General features: G+C 45.7%; 1 protein-coding gene across 1 annotated transcript in view; it reads right to left on the reverse strand.

Annotated features, from left to right (window-relative positions):
- The window catches only part of lef1 (lymphoid enhancer-binding factor 1), a 62,461-nt gene that overhangs the window by 12,184 nt on the left and 27,611 nt on the right, over window positions 1-22,666 (reverse strand). Inside the window, exons 4-10 of the mRNA XM_080454120.1 lie at window positions 19,796-19,931; window positions 14,801-14,891; window positions 11,404-11,523; window positions 9,789-9,960; window positions 8,377-8,484; window positions 5,830-5,878; window positions 4,880-4,922 (exon numbers count right to left, since the gene is read on the reverse strand). Coding sequence (XP_080310246.1) covers window positions 4,888-4,922; window positions 5,830-5,878; window positions 8,377-8,484; window positions 9,789-9,960; window positions 11,404-11,523; window positions 14,801-14,891; window positions 19,796-19,931 — 711 coding nt within the window. The 3' untranslated portion in view covers window positions 4,880-4,887. The remainder of the gene's footprint in view (window positions 1-4,879; window positions 4,923-5,829; window positions 5,879-8,376; window positions 8,485-9,788; window positions 9,961-11,403; window positions 11,524-14,800; window positions 14,892-19,795; window positions 19,932-22,666) is intronic.

Raw genomic sequence — 22,666 nt, forward strand, 5'->3', positions numbered from 1 at the left:
GACAGACAGACAGACAGACAGACAGGGGAGGGCAATGTACTGTAGGGGCAGAGGGTGCTTGATTTAAAAAAAAGCTGAAGGGACTTTCTCTTCATCCTTACACTCCTTCCTTCCCTCTCGCTCTCCTCCCTCCCTCCCTCCCTCCCTCGCTCATCAATGTCCTGACAGCTGACTTCTTGCCTGCACACATCAGAGGGAGCCGCGACAGGGCAGGCAGAGGAACGGAGAGAGGGAGGGGAAATGGAGAGAGAGAATGAGAGAGCGAGAGAGAGGAGAGAGAGAGAGAGAGAGAGAGAGAGAGAGAGAGAGAGAAAGAGAGAAAGAGAGAGAGAACAAGCGCTGTCTTTCATGGTGTGGTGGAGGCAGCAGGATATTCAGAAATTATCCTTACTGAACGGTAACACTCCATTCACACAGCGGTTGGCTGAACCGTATGCACACACACATCAAAGGGTGCCACCAAACCTTACTGCTTAAAAGACATTGTAGGGCCCAGTTGTAAAATAATACGAGCAAAGATATAGAGGGATATTGAATTTGGATAGAGCAAGTATGTGTGTGTGTGTGTGTGTGTGTGTGTGTGTGTGTGTGTGTGTGTGTGTGTGTGTGTGTGTGTGTGTGTGTGTGTGTTTGGGGGGGAGCGTGCGCGTGTGTGTGCGTGCGTGCGTGGAGGGGGGGTGTGGGGGGGTGGAGTGGTTATGAGGGTGAGTATAGGAACAGCAGAGATGAAAACTAGGGTCACATGGGCAAGTTCAACTTAAACCACTGTTATTGTGGAATCCGGTTTCAAACACCAACAAAAGGCTAGGTTCATAAGAATTGGTGCAAGATGAGTCACATGCACGTGTACACACACACGCACACACACTGAGTTTTCGTTTTATGAGTGTTTGCTAATCCCGTGGCTCACGCCAGCCAGATTAACAAGCCACCTTTGTTTATCGGGACGTCTGTACCCCTGTGTGAGAAGTGTACAGCAGCTGGAAAAAAGAAAATCAGAAAGCCTGGAGGGTGCGTGTGTGTGTGTGTGGGTGTGTATGTGTGTGTCCCTGGTCAGATAACCATCTCAAAAGGGCTGTGAATCAGAGGGCTTAGTCCAGACAAAAGACCCAACAGCCAGGGAGGGAAGAAAAACAAAAGGAGAAACGGGTATGAAAAGAGAGAAGAAATGAAGAGGTTGCTTCACATTGTGTCCCTTTGGAAGAAAAACTTCTAACCTGAAATGTATCGGTCCGTCATGTTGAGAACATGGGTGACTCTACAGTCAAGAATGTATTCATTTCTAACCATCTTGAGATGACTCATAACTTCATTTGTAAGCCATGTGTTGTACCTTCATGCCAGAAGATACTTTGTAAATAGAGCACTGACTCGTACATGATGCAGAAGGTTAGGGTTTTCCTCCTCTAACCTTCTACATTCTCACATCCTGTTCTGGATGCAAACGCTTTACAGTCAGTTATATTCACCTGGCAATCGAGGTCTAAAATTACAACAATTACAACAATGAAACCCAGCTGTACTCTGGAACCTCGGGACTGGAGTTAAATCACTTTCTCTTGCTTTAATGTCAGATATCTTATTTTAAGAATATTGTCTGAATACACAAGCCAAGTAAGGCAGAGGGGGGCTGAGGGGAGGTGTATGGAGGTGGTGGTGTGTGAGTAAGAAGGGTTTTATGGAGTTGATGTAGGGAGGCGAGGAGGAGATGGAAAGCGTGTCTCAATCTCTCATCAGAGCAGATCTGTCAGACTGTGGCACAGGCCAGCTGTGTGTCGGGGTGCCTCAGTTGTTTGACATGACCCCGACAACAAAGAGAATCGACAAGAAGCCATGAAAACATACAGCTCAGCTCCACAACTACTTTTGCTCTAGTTTATTATGCCGACAAATCTTCGCTATGGATGGATGTAGGGGCAACAATCCTCCCAAATACAAACAGTATAGTAAAAGATAATCGTTTTGAATTAATTAAACTTATTTTTTTTTACAATCAATGTCAATAAATCAACTCGCATAATAACATGCTGGACAAGATGTGTTTAGAGACGAGGGGCAATTTATGAAAAAATAAGCCTCTTTTAAACAAAATGTGAATGTTTTGTGTGTCTAAACTGAGGAAACCTCAATCCAGCTCTTTTGGGGGGGGATCTGCATAAATTGCAGGCTGTGGGGTGGGGGTAGGTGGGTAAGGGGAGGTGGTGGCAGGATCCTTCTTGGTATTATGCATATTAGCTTTAAGGCTGTCACTGAGAATCAGGCTGGGTGTCCATCCGTCGCTGGCGCGGCGAGGCTCCGCTAATTATTGGATCACAGATAAAGTGCTTTTTAGGGCTCTTCCTCTCTCTCTTTAACGCATTTGATAAACCGGCTTTATGGGCAGAAAAAAAGAGAAAGCACAAACGAGAGGGACAGAGAGGGAGAAAGAAAGGCGGTTTGATTGGAGGAAGGGTTACGAGGAGAGAGAGAGAGAGAGAGAGAGAGAGAGAGAGAGAGAGAGAGAGAGAGAGAGAGAGAGAGAGAGAGAGAAAGTGAGAGAGAAAGAGAGACAGATGCTGGGTCAGGAATCGATCAGGCAGAGAGCCTTTGTCCGTGGGGTTGGTGGTTTGATTTTCTCATAATACCACAAGATTTGTCACATCTGCCAGGCTTTGTACCAGCTTTTAACGGAAGCGAGGAGCGGAATAACAGGATGCTAGCGGACTCCCCTCAGAGTCAGAGACACAGCGAATGAGAGAGAGGCATCCGAGGAGGGAGAGAAAGGGACTGAGAGAAAGCTGGAGAATGACAAAGTGAGAGAGAAAGACAGATTGAAAGAGAGCAACGTGAAGACGCACAAGAGAAAGAGGGCTGGTCCCACATTTAGAGTTTGAGCTCCAGTGACACCTGACTTCCTATCATATAACAGTGTGCATATTGATCATAATGTGTCACTTGTAATTCGTAAATGAGACCAGAAGGTGCCTTTAATATTATGAAGGTGTAGACTCCTTCATAATAACAATACTGTGAAATGTCATTACAGTTCCAGCATCTCATTAACTTTCTAAGCCTTAAAGAACAAACTCACTGCTAACGGAGAGTGCTGCTTTCTGTTTACTTGCTGGCAAGAGACATCATATATACAGTATATTTATACGGAAAATACTCTATTCTGATTGGCCAGAGGGTGCCCATTACTGATTATTGATTGGCTGGGTTCTCAACGACGACGAGTCTGCCTAGTGGGGACAAAGGTCAGATCACAGCCCCTATCTTCATCGACAGCACAGCAGTGGAAAGGTTCAAGTTCAAGTTCCTCAGCATACACAGTAAGGAGGACCTCAACTGGGGCACACACACATGTGGCAGAAAAACGCTCTGCAGCAGCTGTACTGGATATGTCGTCTGAAGAAGTTCAGAATGGGCCTCCGCATCCTCAAGCTGTTCTACAACAGCTCCATCGAGAACGTCAGACTGCGTCACCTCCTGGTATTAGAACTGCCTGGAAAGCCCTACAGAGGGTGGTGCAGACGGCCCAGCGTATTGTGGGAGGCGAGTTCCCCTCCCTCCAGCATATATACGAGAAGCAGTGTGTAGTAAAAGCTCGGCGTATCATCCAGGACAATCATCATCTGTTTACACCGCTACTACGACCACGGCCAGACTAGCTCTACCGCTGCATCAAGAGTCATACCACCAGATTTCTGAACAGTTTCCATTTGGCTGTCACTAGACTGTTGAACAAGCCCTGAACACTGCTTGTCGCCAGACTGGCATGCCACACTGGTACTTTCCTTTACGTTAGATTACTTTCCTTTATGTTGGATTACTTTACTTATGCAGACTACTTTCCATTATGTGGACTACTTTCCTTTATATCTCACCTGCATGTGAGACTTACTATTTGCACAAAGGCCTATGTCCTATATCTGTTACTGTTCTATTATAAGAATAGAATAGAATAGACTTTATTTGCCATTTGCACAAGTGCATAGGAAATTTTGGAGCTCAGCTCAGCTATTGCTGCTCTATTACTAAATTACACACAACGTTTTTCACTCTACTCATACAGAATAAGGAACATTTGATTTGCCCCATTTCTATCTTTGTTTTAACTTGCTCTTCCTTCTATCTCTAATATTCTCTATTCTTCTTCCCTTTCCTGAAAAATACAAATGGAGCTTGAACGGAAAAAAAATACTTCAGTTCACCCACTTCTTTACACCTGTACACCTGTGATGTGACAATAAAGCTTACTCTCTGAAGTTGATGAAGATACTACCAAAAGTTTCTACCGTATCTAATAAGCACTCAGCCTCCACATTTTGCATTCTTGGCGCATGGCTTGTCCTTACATAGTCCATCCCTATGGGGTTGAGATCTATGCTGGACCAGGTCTCCACCTACACCAAAAGGAGCTACTGTAGCAAGAAATGTTTCATGAGCAATTTCCATGCACATGGTTTGCTGAAACTACTGTAGTGCGTGCGCACGCACACACACACACACACACACACACACACACACACACACACACACACACACACACACACACACACACACACACACACACACACACACACACACACACACACACACACACACACACACACACACACACACACACACACACTGTGTTGGGCCCCTTTGAGCAGACAAACACACACAAAGCACAATCCCTCTTCACACAGCCTTGGACACAGGTCACACAATGGCTATGGCGAGGTTAGGGTGGACCTGCTTTTAGGATTAGTCTGTGAGTGCACACTCTCCACTCAGTGTTTACCAGTTTAAAAAAGAGACTTGACATAGATTGAACAGCACCAGACAGGGACAGAGTTGAGCAGGAGGAGTGGTGGGGACAGAGTGGACAGAGGGGGAGGGGGGTTTGTCTTACCATTTTTCTCAGATGTACGCCGTTTTCATTCTCTGGCCTGTACCTGCAGAAGATTACATCTTTAACACTTTGTCGAGTCAGGACGGCACAGCAACTTAAGCCCGTCCTTTTGACCTAAGCATTGCAACTACGTTATTTATTACTGATGTCAAGTATTCTTATGTCTGAACTTATATATTAGGACTTATACACAGAATGGATTACAGTCTGCGGTATTGAGAGAGAGGGGGCTAAAATGGTAGGGTCAGCAGAAAGATACACTGTGTTATGGCAGGCGGGCAAATAGAGTGCAAAGCCCCAGAACAGACAGGTAGCCAAGTAAGACGGACAGACTAATCCTAAAGTAGGTGTAATGTGTTGACCGAGAGGGATATGATGAGATGAGGAAGTACTATACAAATGGATGGAAGGTTTGAGGAAGGGTGTTGAGTGACAATGGTGACTGTAGCCAATGTAGACAATCTGCTAGGAGGACTAAGGCTATTGAGTCAATTTGGCGTATGTATGTGTGTGTGTGTGTGTGTGTGTGTGTGTGTGTGTGTGTGTGTGTGTGTGTGTGTGTGTGTGTGTGTGTGTGTGTGTGTGTGTGTGTGTGTGTGTGTGTGTGTGTGAGTGCGTGCGTGCGTGCGTGCGTGCGTGCGTGCGTGCGTGCGTGCGTGCGTGTGTGTGTGCGTGCGTGTGTGTGTGTGCGTGCGTGTGTTTTATGTGCACATGTGATCTTATCAGAAGTGAAGCATGCCTGTTTTTTGTCGTTAGCGTGTCAGTCTACAGTGAAGTTAATGAGAGATTTGATTGGGATAAGCCTTTTTCATCGCAGGCGTGTGTTAGGGGGAATATATCAACAAACAAAAGAGAAGCCAGTGAGCGCTGATGACGGCAATCACCTCAAAAAAGAGAAAGAGAAAGAGAGTGAATGTGAAAGGAAGAGAGATAGGAGGAGGTGCGGTTACCTGCAGCCGGCTCCTGGATCTTCTCCCTCTTCCGTTTCTTCTTCTTTCCCTACAAAATAACCAGGGGAACGCTTAAAGTGTGGCTCCAGCACTCACCCTCACTAGACCACTCTCATAGTTCCTGCTGCTTGTTTTGCCATGTTCACTCATCCCCCGAACAGGCAGCCAACTGGCATCCTCCAAACTCCGACCCAGCAGCCAATCGTCACGCAGAGAGGAGGGAGGTGTACCAACCCAGAGGTTCTGACCTCTTCAAAAACATCTTGGGATACTTTATATGTCTAAAAATGTATCCGCAAACCTGTGTGTGCGTGTGCATGTTAGTACTATGATATTTAGGTGCTCAAGATAGGTGCCATCGGCAACCACTTTAGTAATTATGTTGTCAAAGAGCTTGTGCAACTATACCAATACTCCTGATAGCTGTACAAAACCCATTCCCCGTATAAAATTTCACCTACTGCACAAATTTGAAAAAAAGAAAAAAGTGCTTCTCTTTCACAAGTTTTTTTCTTTTGTATATAATTTCACCACTGCATTATTATTACCACACTTTTATGTTCTACAAAGAAACGTTAACTACCACCCAACCGATGCCGTGCCAAGCTTTACGTTCTCTTCACAGCAAACATTAATAAGAAGATCAATTTAAAAAAAACACACTCTCAACAGTATTACAACACTCTGGCAATGACGGGCATAATATTTTCCTCCTCACTGGTGGTGGTGGTGTGTGTTTAAAGAGAAGTGTGTATGGATTTTATAGCTTATGTTAAATCCCTGGGGGGGAGACTATAGGTATAGATAGCGCCGCTAACAGTCGCTCTAGTCAAATATGAGAAGCACGTTGGTTTCCCACTGCAAAGTCTGATAATCCACTTATTCATGGCCTAATCTGCCTTCCACCACTGTGGCAGACGGGGAGAGGAAAAGAGAGTGGAGAAGGAGAAGGGAGATGAGATGGGAGACCAGGGAGAGTGGGTGAAGGAGAGAAGAGTGGGGGAGACAGAACAAGGAGAAAGAAAGGAGAGGATGAGGGAGAGGATGTGAGAGAGAGAGAGAGAGAGCATGGGGGAGCAGAGTGCAGACAGGGTTATGTATATGACGCACCACTGTCTTTTGAAGTTGGCCTGCATGTTTGTATACTTGTGTGATCAAAGTTAACCACTTTCGACCTGGCATCCCTATTTTTTTAAACATTTTTTCTAGATTTTCCAAAATAGTGAAAATAGCTAAAAGAATCTGCAATGCGTCGTGAGCTTGTAGATCGGCTATTTTCATTATTCATTGTATGACAAAGTATCCCCTGAACTCTTCCTACAGTCCGTCAAAATGAAAAGAAAATATAAATAAGCGTAATAACATAAATCTTCATTAGGGGTGTTGGTGAAGCCCCCTCCTCCCGGTGCGTTGGCAGCAGATTGGTCGGAGGTAGAAGGAGGGAGAGATGCTGCTGGCTGTCCGAGGGGAGGCAGATAAACACCGCAAAGCACGTGGGTGGTGGTGGAGTGAACGTGAGTGCTGGAGCCACACCCTTTTTGGTAAAAATAGCAGGCATTCACAGTTTCTTACACACGCCTCACACACACAAACACACACACACACACACACTCAGCTATGTAGACCTTTATTGGATATTCAGTTTCAGCTTCACCCAACTGATTGCTGCTCAGATGGTCATGATGAGCATTCAGTCGGGTTAGCCGTTAGAGGTCGACACATATAATGGGCGGACCGGGGAAGGGGGGTGAACTGGTGATCCTCTGATTACCAGACGGTCTCTACCCACCTTCCCATACACTGTACACTGTGAAATCCAGAGCATGACCCGTGAGAGTCTATTTGGTTCCATTTGTTTGCTCTCAAAGAGTTACAGGCATGAACACATACACTGCCTCACACACACGCAAATGCAATAATAAACATAGACACACATGGCCATGCACAACACTCACAGAATTGTGTTTGTATAGATTTTTAAATCAAACTAAACAAATGTGGTTGCATGTGTGATTCTGCCATGGTAATTTTCTGACACTATGGATCAATCTCACATTTTGTCTAAAAGCTCCAAACTGATATTACAGCACATCAAAGACTAGCATAAGCATTACTGGGCACTTTTCTCTTTTACTCCTGCACCAATAATGTGGCATGGTGCTACGCTCCATTATGGTGGAGATGATAACATGGGCAGAGAAAATGTGTGCAATGAATTACACATTAAGCTGAGACAAAGGAGCCTCCAACACGGGGGCCATTAGCACAGAGCGGGCTAGCATGAATTAGTATTGGAACTATTGTTCGGCCATTTTAAGAACGAGGCGTGCAGACAAAGAAATAATTTGACCGACATAAATTCACACACATACACTAACAGACAAAGAGGCACACGCACACACGCACGCACACGCACACAAACAAAGAAATACATAAACAGAACACATACACAAATGCCAACAATAGCAGACAAAGAGATCAAGCAATATGAGATCAACACATACACAGCTCTCTTTCACACTGCCAGTCTGCTCTATTGGTACTTACATAATTGTCTCGGGCGGACCAGCCGGGGTAGAGTTGCATGTGGAGCTGCCTTTCCTTGCGGGCTAACTCGTAATACTTAGCTTGCTCTTCCCGAGATAAAGCGTGCCACTGTTTTCAGTACAAGGGAGATTAGGGAAAAAAAAGGAGACAAGAACAGCACACAGTCAATTACTGGCATGCACTTTCATGTTCCCCTCCAACAGGACGTGTGCGTTTTTGACTTCCAAATGATCGGTGTTAAAAAAAAATTACAATAAAAAGTGAGAGGGGGGAAAAAACCAAGGGGAGACAAACACACTGAAGAGATTAACATGCACAAGAGTCGGAGAGCAAGAAGAAAAAGAAACTGATTTCATATCAAAACACTGGTTCCAATTTAGCTGCTCTTTTTTATACAGCCTATGTCAGCGAGCCATTACCCTATGCACGCCGCAGAAACTGGGGCTTTGCTGTGGCTGGCTGCCTCCGCCGCCAGCCCTGTTCGTTAAGGCTTTTAACATGGGCTCTGTGGTTCCACTTCTCTCCCCCCAATCCTCAAAAGGAACAAATTTTGTCATTTCCAACCATGCCATTATCCAGGCATATTTTATTAAAGCCAATTTGACTGAACGTCAGTAAGACTACTAGGCTGAGTCTGTAACTGTACTGGTAACAGAGGAGAGTTACAGCGCTACGGTGATAGTTATGACAATAATTATTGCCGGTCCATCAAAGAACCTCCATGGTAATAGAACAGATGTGCATTTTTTGGGGGGGATATTTTTGAGACCAACTGAAGTCTTGTGACAAATCTCTGTAAGACCGGGACCTCTTGGCCATCTACTTCAAGTAGGGATCAAAGAGGTCAGCGTCCCCCCAAGCTATTTCCGAGGCATTAGTGCATCATTACTAGACAATGGAGACAGAGAGAGGATGGAGAGAGGGGGTGACATGCAACAAAGCCATGACTTTGTGACTTTGTCTTTGAGCACGGACTGACTATAGGCCATCATGATGCCCTGTGGTTGTGCTTTAAACATGATCACTCTAACGTGGCCCCGAATAAAGATGGGGGGCACCAGCTTCTACATGACCCTTAACCCTCGAGTTGGCACTGAGACATCTACTCCAGCCTGAAGAGGTACTGTATACCACTGTGTGTGAAGGAAGTTGGGAATTACTAGACTTTGACCTTTATTCTTTTTATGCTTGTTTATATTCTTTCTCCCTTGAATTTTTCTGTTCCTTATTCTTCCATATGTAATGCAATTTGAATTGCATTTGTGCATATCTTTATCTATCTCTCTATCAATCAATCTATCCATACTGTATACATATATTGCCGTAAACTGGCTGCCTGAAGCACCCCCCCCATGCTTTCGTCATATTCAGTGAAAAACTATGAGGATAAAGGAGGACAATGCGCTGCCTACCCTGCGTCCGAGGATCTGGTTGATGGCGGCGCTCTCCTTCAGCGTGCACTCTGCCACCACGTTGGCACGCATCTCTTTCATGTAGAGCATGAAGGCGTTGAGCGGTTTCTTGATGTGCGGTCTCTTGGGCTCCTGCTCCTTTCTCTGTTCATGTTGGGGTTTCCTGTTGAAGCAATAATACCAAAAAACACAACCGGGATGGAGGTAAAGACCAGGCAGAAAAGAATACAAATGTGTTGCTCTTTTCTTTTCTTTTTTTGTTTATTTATTTACCACATGTTGCTGCTGCACTTTTGTGCCATCAATAAGATAACAAAACATCTTCAAAGTCATAAATTACAAAAGGAATGGACTCGTGACTTACTTGTTGAGAGGCAAGAGTTTTGTGGCAAGATACTATATTCTAATTTGTGGTCTAAGGGATAACGTGCAAGAGAGAATTATCCACAGCACTAAGGCAGAGTAGAGGACAAAGGCAACGGGAAAACGGGGAGGGGAGGTGAGTGGTGGTGGGGTTTCTGTTGTGGCGCTATGGTGGCAGCGGGGAGCGGCAAGGGTCTGGTAGCTCTCAGCCAATGGCAAGACTGCGTGCGAGGGGTGCTGCCACGCCATGGAGCCCGGCCCCGGTCCTTTAATCATGTGCAGTTGGACGTACGGTCGCACGCTTTCAAGCACAGAGATTACTTCACCAGTAATGGCAACCAAACGGTTTCCCTCCGCAACACATTGGCAATCGCTTAGGACCAAATGTGCACTGCTCACATACACGCACACATGCATATGCAGCAACATGCGCAGACTCAGTTTGGTTAGGATTTGTGAGATATGTTCATATAATTATATGATGAGTTGTCAGCACTACAGTAGATGATGACTGAGGCAGTAGGACAAGTGTGGGACAAGTGTCTCCACATAACATTCACCCACACACACTCATGCACAGAGTTCGGACCTATTCTTCACTAGCTTACTTCTGAATAATCATTTTTATACCAACACAACCTAACAGAACACGGCTGGCCATGCATAATGGAAATATTGGCGATAACCACTTCCAGGCACTCAGAGCATTTCCCCACTCCAGGGGGGGGGGAGGGGGTGAATTTGTGAAGTCTAGTGCGGGCGGCCAATCTAGAACCTGTATCGGTAGCTGGCTAAGTGTGTCGTGATGCCTGAGGCTAAATGAAGCGTGGGCCCTCTTATCGCTGCAGCATGGCCCCTGTGCTGCTTATCTACTCACATCAACAGAACTTGAACAAGGGAACTCTGGCTGGGGGCTTGTACAGCGATGCCCTGCCAAGGTGGGACATACTGCTGCTACTGTGCTTGGGCGCACAAATACCTGGAAGTGTGTGCTGTGTCTGGGGCAGGTATATGTACATGTCTGTGGAGATACATATGTATGTATCTGTGGCGGTATATATATCTGTGGAGGTACAGTATATGTGTGTGTCTGTGGTGGTATGTGTGTGCCTGTGGAGGTGTGTGTCTGTGGTGGTATGTGTGTGCCTGTGGAGGTGTGTGTCTGTGGTGGTATGTGTGTGCATGTGGAGGTGTGTGTGTGCCTGTGGAGGTATATGTATAACAGAGCAGGGCCACTGTTTGGGGGACTCACATGTTCATCAGGTCAGTTTCGTGCTGCGGCTCGTGTTTGACCTGTGGATTGACGATGGCGGGGTGTGGGATCCCTGTGGCGTGGGGCCCCGGGGGGCCAGGGACCATATGGTGAGAAAACCTGCAACAACAGCAGCACACAGTGTACATTTTGATTAATAACAGAGAGAGAGAGAGAGAGAGAGAGAGAGAGAGAGAGAGAGAGAGAGAGAGAAACTAAGAAAGAAAGAAAGAAAGAAAGAAAGGAACAGAATGCGCACTTGATGTGTGTGCGTCATATTTGTCGCTACCACCAGAAATAAAAACAAGGCAGAAGCAGTGATGATGAACATCACATGTTGCACACAGTCCAACACGCACGCACGCACGCACGCACGCACGCACGCACGCACGCACGCACGCACGCACGCACGCACGCACGCACGCACGCACGCACGCACGCACGCACGCACGCACGCACGCACGCACGTACGTACGTACGCACGCACACACACACACACACACACACACAGACAGACAGACAGACAGACAGACAGACAGACAGACAGACAGACACACACACACACACACACACACAAGGAGACAAATCAGTGTGCACGTGCACGCGAACACTTCTTTGCGCGAGTAACGCTCGTCATGACATTTCAGCCACAACAGAGGGAAGGGAAAAGATGATTCTGTAGATTGTGTCATTGCTCTGCGGTTCCCCTGTGGGAGCCTGTGGGTTGAGTGTGAGTCTCTCTCTGAGGACTTCCATTAGTGCTCACTGGTGACTAACTTAATGGAGCACTGATTTCATTAAGCTCATTCCCACAATGCAACACCGGTGGACACGCTTTTGTACACATCATCACTGATGTCCCGAAAATTACCCCTGAAATTGTACCGACTCGACAATAATAAGTAATCAATGGGTGCTGGTGGAAGGGTGCATTGTGAAAATGTCAAAGCTATTACAGGTATTCCGGTTCAGGGCTATTTGATCGTGAGGATGGGAAGGGAGGGGATTGGATTGGAGGAAGCCCAGGAGGGGAGCATCTGGGGTTTGATTCCCGGTCTGATCCCACACCTCACATCTGGCATCACTCACAGCATGCCTAAAGCACTGTCTATAGTAGCACTGAGCTGAGAGAGAGAGAGAGAGAGAGAGAGAGAGAGAGAGAGAGAGAGAGAGAGAGAGAGAGAGAGAGAGAGAGAGAGAGAGAGAGCACAGGAAGGCAGGGAGAAAAGAGAGATAAAGCCGGGGTGGGGGTAGAGAATAGGCGAAAGATAGAGAAACGGAGAGAAAGGAAAACAGAGATTTTCTACTGACAAAGTCAGTAGTAAAAGGAGTATATAAGACTCGCGTTGGAACGAAACACTCTTCATATAGCTTCACGTGTCGTGTGGTCGGGGGAGAGACAAGTACTTGCAGAAACATTTGAAAGGCGAGGAAAGCAGCCATATGGTTATGCAGGGCCACGCCATGTGCTGATGGGTTTGACATGTGCTGGGCACACAGAGGTTCCCTGTGGCTAGAGCAGCAGCACCGGTGGTGGTGGGCTGGGGGGTGAATCTCCCTTCTTATGGTTTATAGGGCAGCGACTCCAAATCTGTGGGCCAGGGCCACTGGTGGGCCATGAGGATATTGCAAGTGGCAAAACACTAAGATTTTATTGATAATATTTTTTTTAAATTAAGTAAAAAAAAAGGGGACAAAAACTTTTCATGGTAGTTTTTTCTTTAAATCATTAAGACCTGAGGCCGATTCTACAAATGCCTTCTGAATCAGTAGTTCTCACTCTTTCAAGATTTTTCTAAAATGTTCAAAATATTTGAATAGCCATGCAAAAATCTAAAATGACAGACGCTTTCCTGGTTTTAATGTGTTAAAAAAAACTTGAAAAATGAATTTTCATTGTCATATTATCGATAAATGGGAACTTAAAATAGGCCTATCCTAATCCCACCAGATGGGTGGGCCGTGAACGCTTTCAAGATTCTCAAGTGGGCCCCTGATCCAGAGGAGGTTGGGAACCACTGGTTTAGGGGTCAGCACAGTGACTGTGTGTGTGGGATAGGGTTATGGACCTAAAACCTCATTGTAAGAGAACAACCGTGGAATAAACACAGGCAGTGGCTCTACTGAACAATTATAGACAATTATTACAATATCTACTGAGGACAGGAATGCCCCTGATAGATGTACTGTGAACAGACCAAATATTGGTAAATGGTTAAAAGAGCTGTCTATACGTTTGTCTATATCAGTGGTTCTCAACCAGTGGTCCGGGGACCACCAGTGGTCCTTGAGGGGGTTTCCAGGTGGTCCCCAACTAAATGATGAGAGTTGGTAACCATCTGGACCCTTATAGATCTTTAACTCTTAAGAGTGTAAAATGAAACCAAATGGACTCTTTCAGCTTATGGGTCCATTTGGTTTCATTTTACTCTCTCAAGAGTTGAATTATTGTTAAACATCTGCTAAATACTTAATTAAAGAATTGTTATTTTGATCAACGTTTGCCTGTTGTCTCTCCTAATGGCACCACATAAATACAGCATGGAATTGTGCACACAATCTTATCCAGCGGTAACGAAATATTCTAAGTTTAGGGTCTGAGAGGCTAAATCTCATCAAATGGTGGTCCGTGGCTCAAATGCTGAATAATGGACATGGATATGAAAAGGTTGAAAACCACTGGTCTATGAGGAAAAGATCACTTACTCTGTTGAAGGAAAACAGGATAATATAGGTTCCCTTTATTATCTATTTAGAAAGAACTGATTTGGAAAGGACACTGGGTCAGTGGAGTAACTGTGAAGAGGATTAATAAGCCTGTCTGCTTCGTACAGGATGAAGGACTGACATGCCTTGTGTTATGTGGACTGTATGCTGGGGTGAAAAGCACATCGGGAATTGCTAACAGAGAAATTTTTTTTTTGAATCTTATAATTTTTTTTTATTTTTGCCTTTTGCGCTGTGGTTTTGTCTTTTGTTCTGTTATGCATTTGATTGAGATTGTCTATTGTCTTTGTGTGGTGAAAAATTATAAATACGTCGTTTTTATAAAGCAAATAACCCTGACTGGGCAGAAGTACAGTGACATAGTTATTGATGATAATTGAGATAATTGAATGCACATTTGTGATTGTTTGTGGGCACGAATTTTTATATTTGTGTGTGTGTGTGTGTGTGTGTGTGTGTGTGTGTGTGTGTGTATGCGTGTGTGTGTGTGTGTGTGTGTGTGTGTGTGTGTGTGTGTGTGTGTGTGTGTGTGTGTGTGTGTGTGTGTGTATGTGTGTGTGTGTGTGTGTGTGTGACTGCGCGTGTGTGTGCGTGTGACTGCGCGTGTGTGTGCGTGCGCATGCGTGTGCGTGTGCGTGTGTGTGTGTGTGCACATGCGTGCGTGACTCACCAGCCCAGCGGTGGGGTGATCTGTCCCACACCTCCAGGTGACAGGGAGTAGAAGTTAGTCATGTCGGGCCCTTGGTGATGCCGTTGCATGCCTGTAGTGACACAACCATGATAGACTACCTTTAGACACATGAAAGTACTGTAGACAGTAGTAGACTGCAATTGTGCAACTGTGAAGTAAACAGAACTACAGTGACAGACCCCACTGGTAAATAGTGCACTTTTAACCCCATTTTCAATGGGCACTGCCGCAAAGTTTATTGAACAATGATTGACAACACAGAAAGATGAAAAGAAATCACCAATACATTGCAGCATTGATAAAGGAATTCCAGTGGCCCTCACCTCAAATCATCTCACCTCAAAAGAAAACCAAATAGAAAAGCAGCAAAAATCACAGTCAAAAAACACAACTCCATGAATAAACTTCACCACAAATCAAGGACAATGCATCAGTGGGTTCTTGAGTGTGTGTCCTGACCTCTCCATTATCAACTGACACAAAATCATCATATTACCCCAATCTGAGCTGCCCTTCCCAGTGCGTGTGAGTGCCTTAAGCTGATCACTGGTTAATTAAGGCTCTCGTTGTGTGGCAGGGGCTGTGGCTCTCCCTGTAGAGCGGATTGACTGACTGACTGACTGACTGTCACTGCGTCTCCATGGCTAAGCTCCTCTCCATCTCCTATCAATCCTACCATGATTCAAGGGCAAAGACTCCCTGGTTTCGTAAAGCAGAAGACTTCAGGGACGTGAGGCAGACGGCGTGCATGAATGCAGTGAAGGCTGAATATAATTTGACAGTATCTCATGATACTGAAGTGGTTAAGGCCATCCGTCTCTGGATCCACATGAGTCTCCTCCTGGGCCTGGGATTTATCCCACTAGAGGTCCTCTCCACCTCAACTAGACTTCTTCTGCTTCACTCCAAGGTCAAGCCTCGTTCTGCTTATTGGTAAAACACCTGACCAAGGGGGGTGAATCTAAATCACTCACATTTTGTTTATATATAAAGTGCATTTATAATATTTTTTTCCCACAAATCCTCAGCGATTGCACATGGGTGTTAAAAATTAAACCAATTTCCTGGAGCTAGCTGTAACCCCTGCTGACTCTGAGTCAATGGCCTTCTCTCCTGTAGCACCTTCATCTCAGCTGGCCTACTGTATATTGCAGTAAATAATAAAAACAACATGGGAGTGGACAGCTTAATGTCCTTTAAATATATATATATAGATATAGATATAGATCTATACACTGTCTATCTATGCTATACTAATCTATCAAATTGGATTTCTGAGTTAAAAGTAGCCTATACACTGCAAAATCCAGAGTGCAATTTAACTCACTCTGGATTTTTCTGTGTACTACCAGTGATGTAAACCTCGAAAAACATGCACTGCAGTATACTGTACATGATTGTGAGGCACAGCACACACACACACACACACACACACACACACACACGCACACACACACACACACACACACACACACACACACACACACACACACACACACACACACACACACACACACACGCACACACACACACACACACACACACACACACACACACACACACACACACACACACACACACACACACACAGACACACACACACACACACACACATCTCTGCACATCGTGCACAGAAGAAAAGAGGGCAAATGCCTCCAGATTAGCACCATCTTCTAATCCCTGTTGGAGTCTGGCTTTTCTCCACTTCTCTTCACTTCTATCTTTTCTCTCCATTTTCTTTCTTTCTCTGGGGTTGAGGTCTAAAGAGCCTAACACCCCCCCCCCCCCCCCACCCCCCCAAGCCACCCCAGATATACAGGGCAAGAAGTGGGGGCTTATATCTCCAAAGCCAGTGTAACGTGCACGGCTCTACCACCTCCTGCCCACTAATCCACCAGAGCACACTCCTCGGGGCTCTCCTCAGGGCAGGAGAGGGGAAGGGGGCAAGGGGAGGGAGGGAGGAAGGGGTAGGTGGAAGGAAAGCAAACAGGCATATGGGAACGACGGAGGTAGAGAGAAGGTAGGGAGCGAAGCAGGGTAAGATGTGAACAGGATATAGGCAAGTAAGGGTGGGGTGGTTTAACCTTGCTTCTGACACCCTGCCTCCTTAAGGTGCTCAATTACTTAAAATTACTTTACTCCCCTCTTTACGCGTTCCCGCCAACGCCTAAATGAACCTCGCCCTGCTGTCTGCTGATCTGTGAACAATCAGCCAAGTACACTGAAATAAACTGGAACATCACGATAACAGTTCTCAGTGTAATTAACTGCAACATCTGTGATGTGAAGTGGTAAATATGACTCTTTCCTCTAAGCTCTCATATTTCATTGTATGAAAAAAAAGAATTGTATGCAAAGGCAATGAATTGTATTTAAATAAAACGGTTGAAAGGGTTCCCTTTCGACCTTCGGTGCCGCTCTGCAGCCCGGCGCATATTAGAGCTCATAATGAGAAAATCCATGATTATTTTTCATAATTAACGAGGAGATCAAAGTCCTGATCCTAGTGAGGAAGGCAGCAATTGGTCAATGCGTGAAGTGAAAGAGAGGGCAGGGAATATAGAGAGAAATGGGAGAGAGAGAGAGAGAGATAGGGAGAGAAAAAAAGATGGAGGACAGAGAGAGAAAGACAGCAACGGAGGAAGAAAGGGAAGGGGGAGAGAGGGGTAAGTAGAGGAGATGTCAGAAGAAGGGGTGGGGAGGGAGGAAGGGAGAGAAAGGTCAGAGAGAGAGATGGAGATAACGAGAAGAGTGACAAAGGGAATGAGATAAAGAGAGAGAGAGAGAAGCAACTTGAGCTCAGCCTTATGAGGCTATGAAATGTGTCCAGGGAGTTCCTATACAGCATCTCTTGAATATGTACACACTCCTCCATAGGCTGTGTGTACGAGGATCAAATACAGAGGGAGAGACCGCCTCTGGAGACCACTCTCTGCTCTGTAATGTTTATCATCAGCTCACATGCTGGATCCCAGAGGACCGACGCGACCAACATAAATATTACACTGAAATGGAGAGCATGACTTCATAAAGAGGAGTACATGGACAAGACATGTCTTTTATCTTGTGTGTGTGTGTGTGTGTGTGTGTGTGTGTGTGTGTGTGTGTGTGTGTGTGTGTGTGTGTGTGTGTGTGTGTGTGTGTGTGTGTGTGTGTGTGTGTGTGTGTGTGTGTGTGTGTGTGTGTGTGTGTGTGTGTGTGTGTGTACATGCATACACTTGCAGAGATCTTTTTTATTCAGTTCGTCATTAAACATAATTCTTTCCCTCCACATTTCGGTCTCAACTGTTCGATTTCTCTGAATGTGTCTCATGAGTTCGATATCTCTGACATGCACCGAGCGAGCGCCATTTCCTCAGACTTCCTAATTTCCCTTGATCCAATCCTCCAGCGTCCCTCCTGTGTTGGATTTTACATTGTTATTTATAGCCGGTCCCTCAGAACTACAAACTCCTTTTACCTCCATTATCATCCTGTCTGCTCGTTCCCCTCTCCCGCTCCACTTTTCAACCGGAATAGCGTGTACGGGGGGGGGGGGGGCTAGGGGGGAGTAAGGGTGCGGGAGAGCACTCTTTTTCACGTGCTTGTGAAGAGGCTGCCAAAACCCACTCCAGCTCTCTGAGAAGCTCTTCTAAAGTGTTCCTCTGGAGCTGTCAGAGTTATGGCCTTGATGCTACTCCTCAGAGAGAGGAGAGGGACGGCACACTTCTGGGAAGCTGTCATAAAGAGCTGTTTTATGTTGGGAAATGCATGTTGTGCCTGGGTGGCTCAGCCTCCCAGCACACTTCACCACACAGACACAGAACTGGCTGTGATGAGGACATAGGTTCGAATCCCGGGCATATGAAGCATGTCTGTCAGATGGCATGCCCTCTTGCTACCATTTTTTTCCAGTCACTTAAACATATTTACGTCAAATAGAAAGGTCCCGGGGTCCCGCATTGGCAGCTCAGCTCCCCGGCTGGTCACCCCCTTCTCTCTGCCCTCGCCCCCCCTCTCTCTTTCTAGCACTATATACTAACAAGGGCAATTTAGAGGTGTGCATAGTTAACATAACATTTAAATATTATCTTACGTCATCAATGAAACAACACAGGGAAGTGATGCACTCAGTCTCACCATTCTATACGAATATGACGAATAGTTCATAAGTTATGTATACAATGTGTAATTAATGAGTGAAATTCTTCATTTTGAACAAAGTGCACCATACACTACAGTATGTAATGTAATTATGTCAGATTTTGAGTAAGAGATTCATGGGCATGTGTTATGATTTGATTGCAGAAAGAGTCAGCAATCTACATAATGTAGACACAGACAGACAGCGTCAATAGTTGGCAATTGCTTCACGGCTCACCTAATAATTACATTACATGAAGGCGTTGGGGAAATATGAGTACAGTACAAGCTCACTATGTCGACTTCTATGATCCAGTTATAACTTCAGACTAGAGTTTGTCGTATGAGAAGAGAGGACTTTGAGGTTTCATGTCATCAAGTTTTGCATATGAACCGTTCCCATTTGTGAAATACAACTTTTTCTTATCCTGCTTCACTTTGACAGTGTGTAAATGAGATCTCTGCTGTCATTTGGCTTCTGTTATCCTTTTTAACATTCTGTCTCTGCTTGTCATCTTCAGCTTTGGTTTCTTTTGTGCGCTTCACATTGAGGTGATGTTTTTATTTTTAGGGCCCTTCGGATTTTTATTTATATCACCAGCAAAATAGAAAAGTCATTTGTCTGTTCTTTTTTTTATATCATCGCACTGAATTCTTCACCATGTTTTTTTTTAACCACTAATCTTTTAAGTTTGAGCACAGTATAAAAATGTAACGAAATTAAATTAATCTCAGGATGCTAGCTTACTGGATAATGTGTCAGCCACACGTTCAAAGAATCATCGGTTCGATTCCAGGTGGAGACCTGTGTTGCATGTCTTCCCCTCCCACAGAAACGGCTTAAAACAGTACCTTGTTTGTTGTTGCCATCCTGCTGGTGGTGTCCAGAGTGAGGGCCCGGGGCGAAGTGTTCATCACTGTATGTGATGAGCGGGGTGAGGGGGTGGACTGCATGGGAGGGCTGCTGCACCACTGGAACTTTGTTGGACTGTGGAGAAAAAGACAGCCATTATTTTAACGCTTCGGCATCAAATGTGTTATGGAAGCAGTGTGACAGCTAGACCTGGAACATTGCTGGACCATGGAAGAAAAGACCAAAACCAGTTGACAGATAGTGTAGCAGTTGACAGACCGTTTTTTATTCCAACCATCTGTCTATTATTTGCAGGGGTACAACACTGTGTTAGGAGGATCGATGAAAAAGTTAACCTCATTTGAAGCACCACTGACGAGTTGATGTATTATAGGGGAAACGGTTTGAAACACATAATTTTTCATGGAACAGCTGCAACTGTTGGCTGCACCATTTGAAATGTATCATAACAAAAAACAACAGTGTTTAAAAACTCAAGTTTATTTAACATTTAACCAGCTTCCTCTGTTGTACTTCCTCTATAACGGGTGTGTGCTGAGGCTTTTTAAAATGGTCTCCGCTCCCCTCTGCTGTCACATGATCTACAGTAAGTTCTCCATGCCGTACACACCGTGCTGTACGGGTGGTCTTAGTGTGCCGTTTACAGAGCTTCCTTATAGATGTGGGGTGAACATTAATGGTACAGTGCAAATAAATGGAAGAAGAAAAAACACCTTTCCCTGAGCCAGATATAAATAACCTCTACCCCTCACCAAACACCTTAAAAAAACGGTGTAGTTTAGGTCAGCAAGAACCAAGCCCCCTGTTTGCCTCAAAGGAGTGAGGGAGATAGAGATAGAGAGAGTTTGGGTGTTTCTGTGGCAGTGTGGGATTAGAGAATGAGAGGGATGGAAATAAATAAAAAGTGAGTTAGAGGCAGCAACAGAAAAAGAAAGAAAGCTGAAGAAAGGAAGGAAGCTAGTGGGAGAACGCGAGAGAGAGAGAAATAGTGCAGGAGTGAGCGAGCAAGCGAGAGAGAGAGAGAGAGACCCACAGGGTAGAGAGTCAGAGCAGAGGTCTTATGTGGGAGATCAAAGGCAGTCATTAGCCGGTGAATAAGGGGGGAGTTCATTACAGAGCCAAGAGCCGGAGGACGGACGGGAGGAGGGATGGGGAGAGGGTGGTGGTTAGGGATAGAGAGAGAGAAACACACACACACACACACACACACACACACACAGACCACACACACACACACACACACACACACACACACACACACACACACACACACACACACACACACACACACACACACACACACACACACACACACACACACACACACACACACACACACACACACACACATCTGCAGTGGAACCAAAACACAAGGAGGGGTAATCACGTCAACAGTGTCCTGGCAGCCCACAGCCCCCCTCACCAACCCACAACCCCTGGGCTGAAGCAGAGGGGGATGACCTGCACACTCAACACAACCTCACGCACCCCCCGCCAACAACCAAAATAGATCCAGCCAGACCTAAACTCCCTTGCCCTGACTACCCCCGTCCCCTAAACCTGCCAGCCCCGCTAGCGCTTACACGCTTCAGCAGTGGAGAACACATGGTACAGCTTAGCCATGCTAAATCTACTATTCGCAATCTGGGCCCAGAGACCTGGCTGAAGCAGAAAGTCAAAATATCAAGTCTCCGAAAAAGGATATACGGTTAATCTGAAATGCATCAATCTAGTGTCCAGTTCCAGTGTCAAAAAGATAGAAAAAGAAAAAGAAAATAAACGAATAAACGAAAATTACTAGGTGTGTAGTTTGTGAACGATTCATTGTCTTCACACGTGGGCACTCACTAAAATGTGCCACTCCAAATGTGAGCTTTGCGCACGCTCTATATGTCATCAAACCCCAGGAGGAGAGAGATACTTCTGGGGGAGTACGCGATGGGTGAGCAAGGTTCATTGAAATTAGTGAACAGGGATTTTCTATTCCATTTCTATACAGCTCAATGGACTGAATGTTTACGTAACGTACCGGTCACTCCCAACTAGTAGGCCAACCAGATCAAAAGAATGTCTTGGCCTCACTGTTTGGTAGTGCCAGTGAGGTGTCTGCTGGCAAGGTGACATGCCTGCTGGGCTGATTGAGTCGATGGAACAGGACCGGGAGGGGGTAGGAGTGCCCCCCCTTCCTCTCCCACCCTCCTCTTCATCCTCCTGAGTCGAAGTTTGGTTGGAATGTCAGTGTTCCCCCCTGCGACATGCTCACAGACTGGCACCACCCTCCCCCTCACCCAATTCCTCCGTCTGGGAACGTCTTAGCCAGGACCCCGGGGTGCTGTGTGTGTGTGTGTGTGTGTGTGTGTGTGTGTGTGTGTGTGTGTGTGTGTGTGTGTGTGTGTGTGTGTGTGTGTGTGTGTGTGTGTGTGTGTGTGTGTGTGTGTGTGTGTGTGTGTGTGTGTGTGTGAGCTGAGTGTGGTATGTTCTCCTGTGTAAGTATGTGTGTTAGGATAAAGTGTGCGAGAGGGAATGTGTGTGAGTTTGAGAATGTTTGTGTGTGTGTGTGTGTGTGTGTGTGCGTGTGTGTGTGTGTGTGTGTGTGTGTGTGTGTGTGTGTGTGTGTGTGCGTGCGTGCGTGCTTGCGTATGTATCCCTTGGCAAGATGTTTCTCACCAAACTGGGGCTTGACCCAAAGACAGACCTTCTTGATCTGCCCAGACTTCATACTAATCAGAAACAAGGTTCAACTTCTCCCTTAACATTTCTCTTTGCAGTATTCCATTTATGCCATAACTCGATATTCAACTAGAAAAAGTGCTCCTCGGAGCACAGGTCTCCGCCAGGTCAGGTAGGTT

Source organism: Gymnoscopelus braueri (genome assembly GCF_963280865.1).
Source record: "Gymnoscopelus braueri genome assembly, chromosome: 2".
Classification (NCBI taxonomy): domain Eukaryota; kingdom Metazoa; phylum Chordata; class Actinopteri; order Myctophiformes; family Myctophidae; genus Gymnoscopelus; species Gymnoscopelus braueri.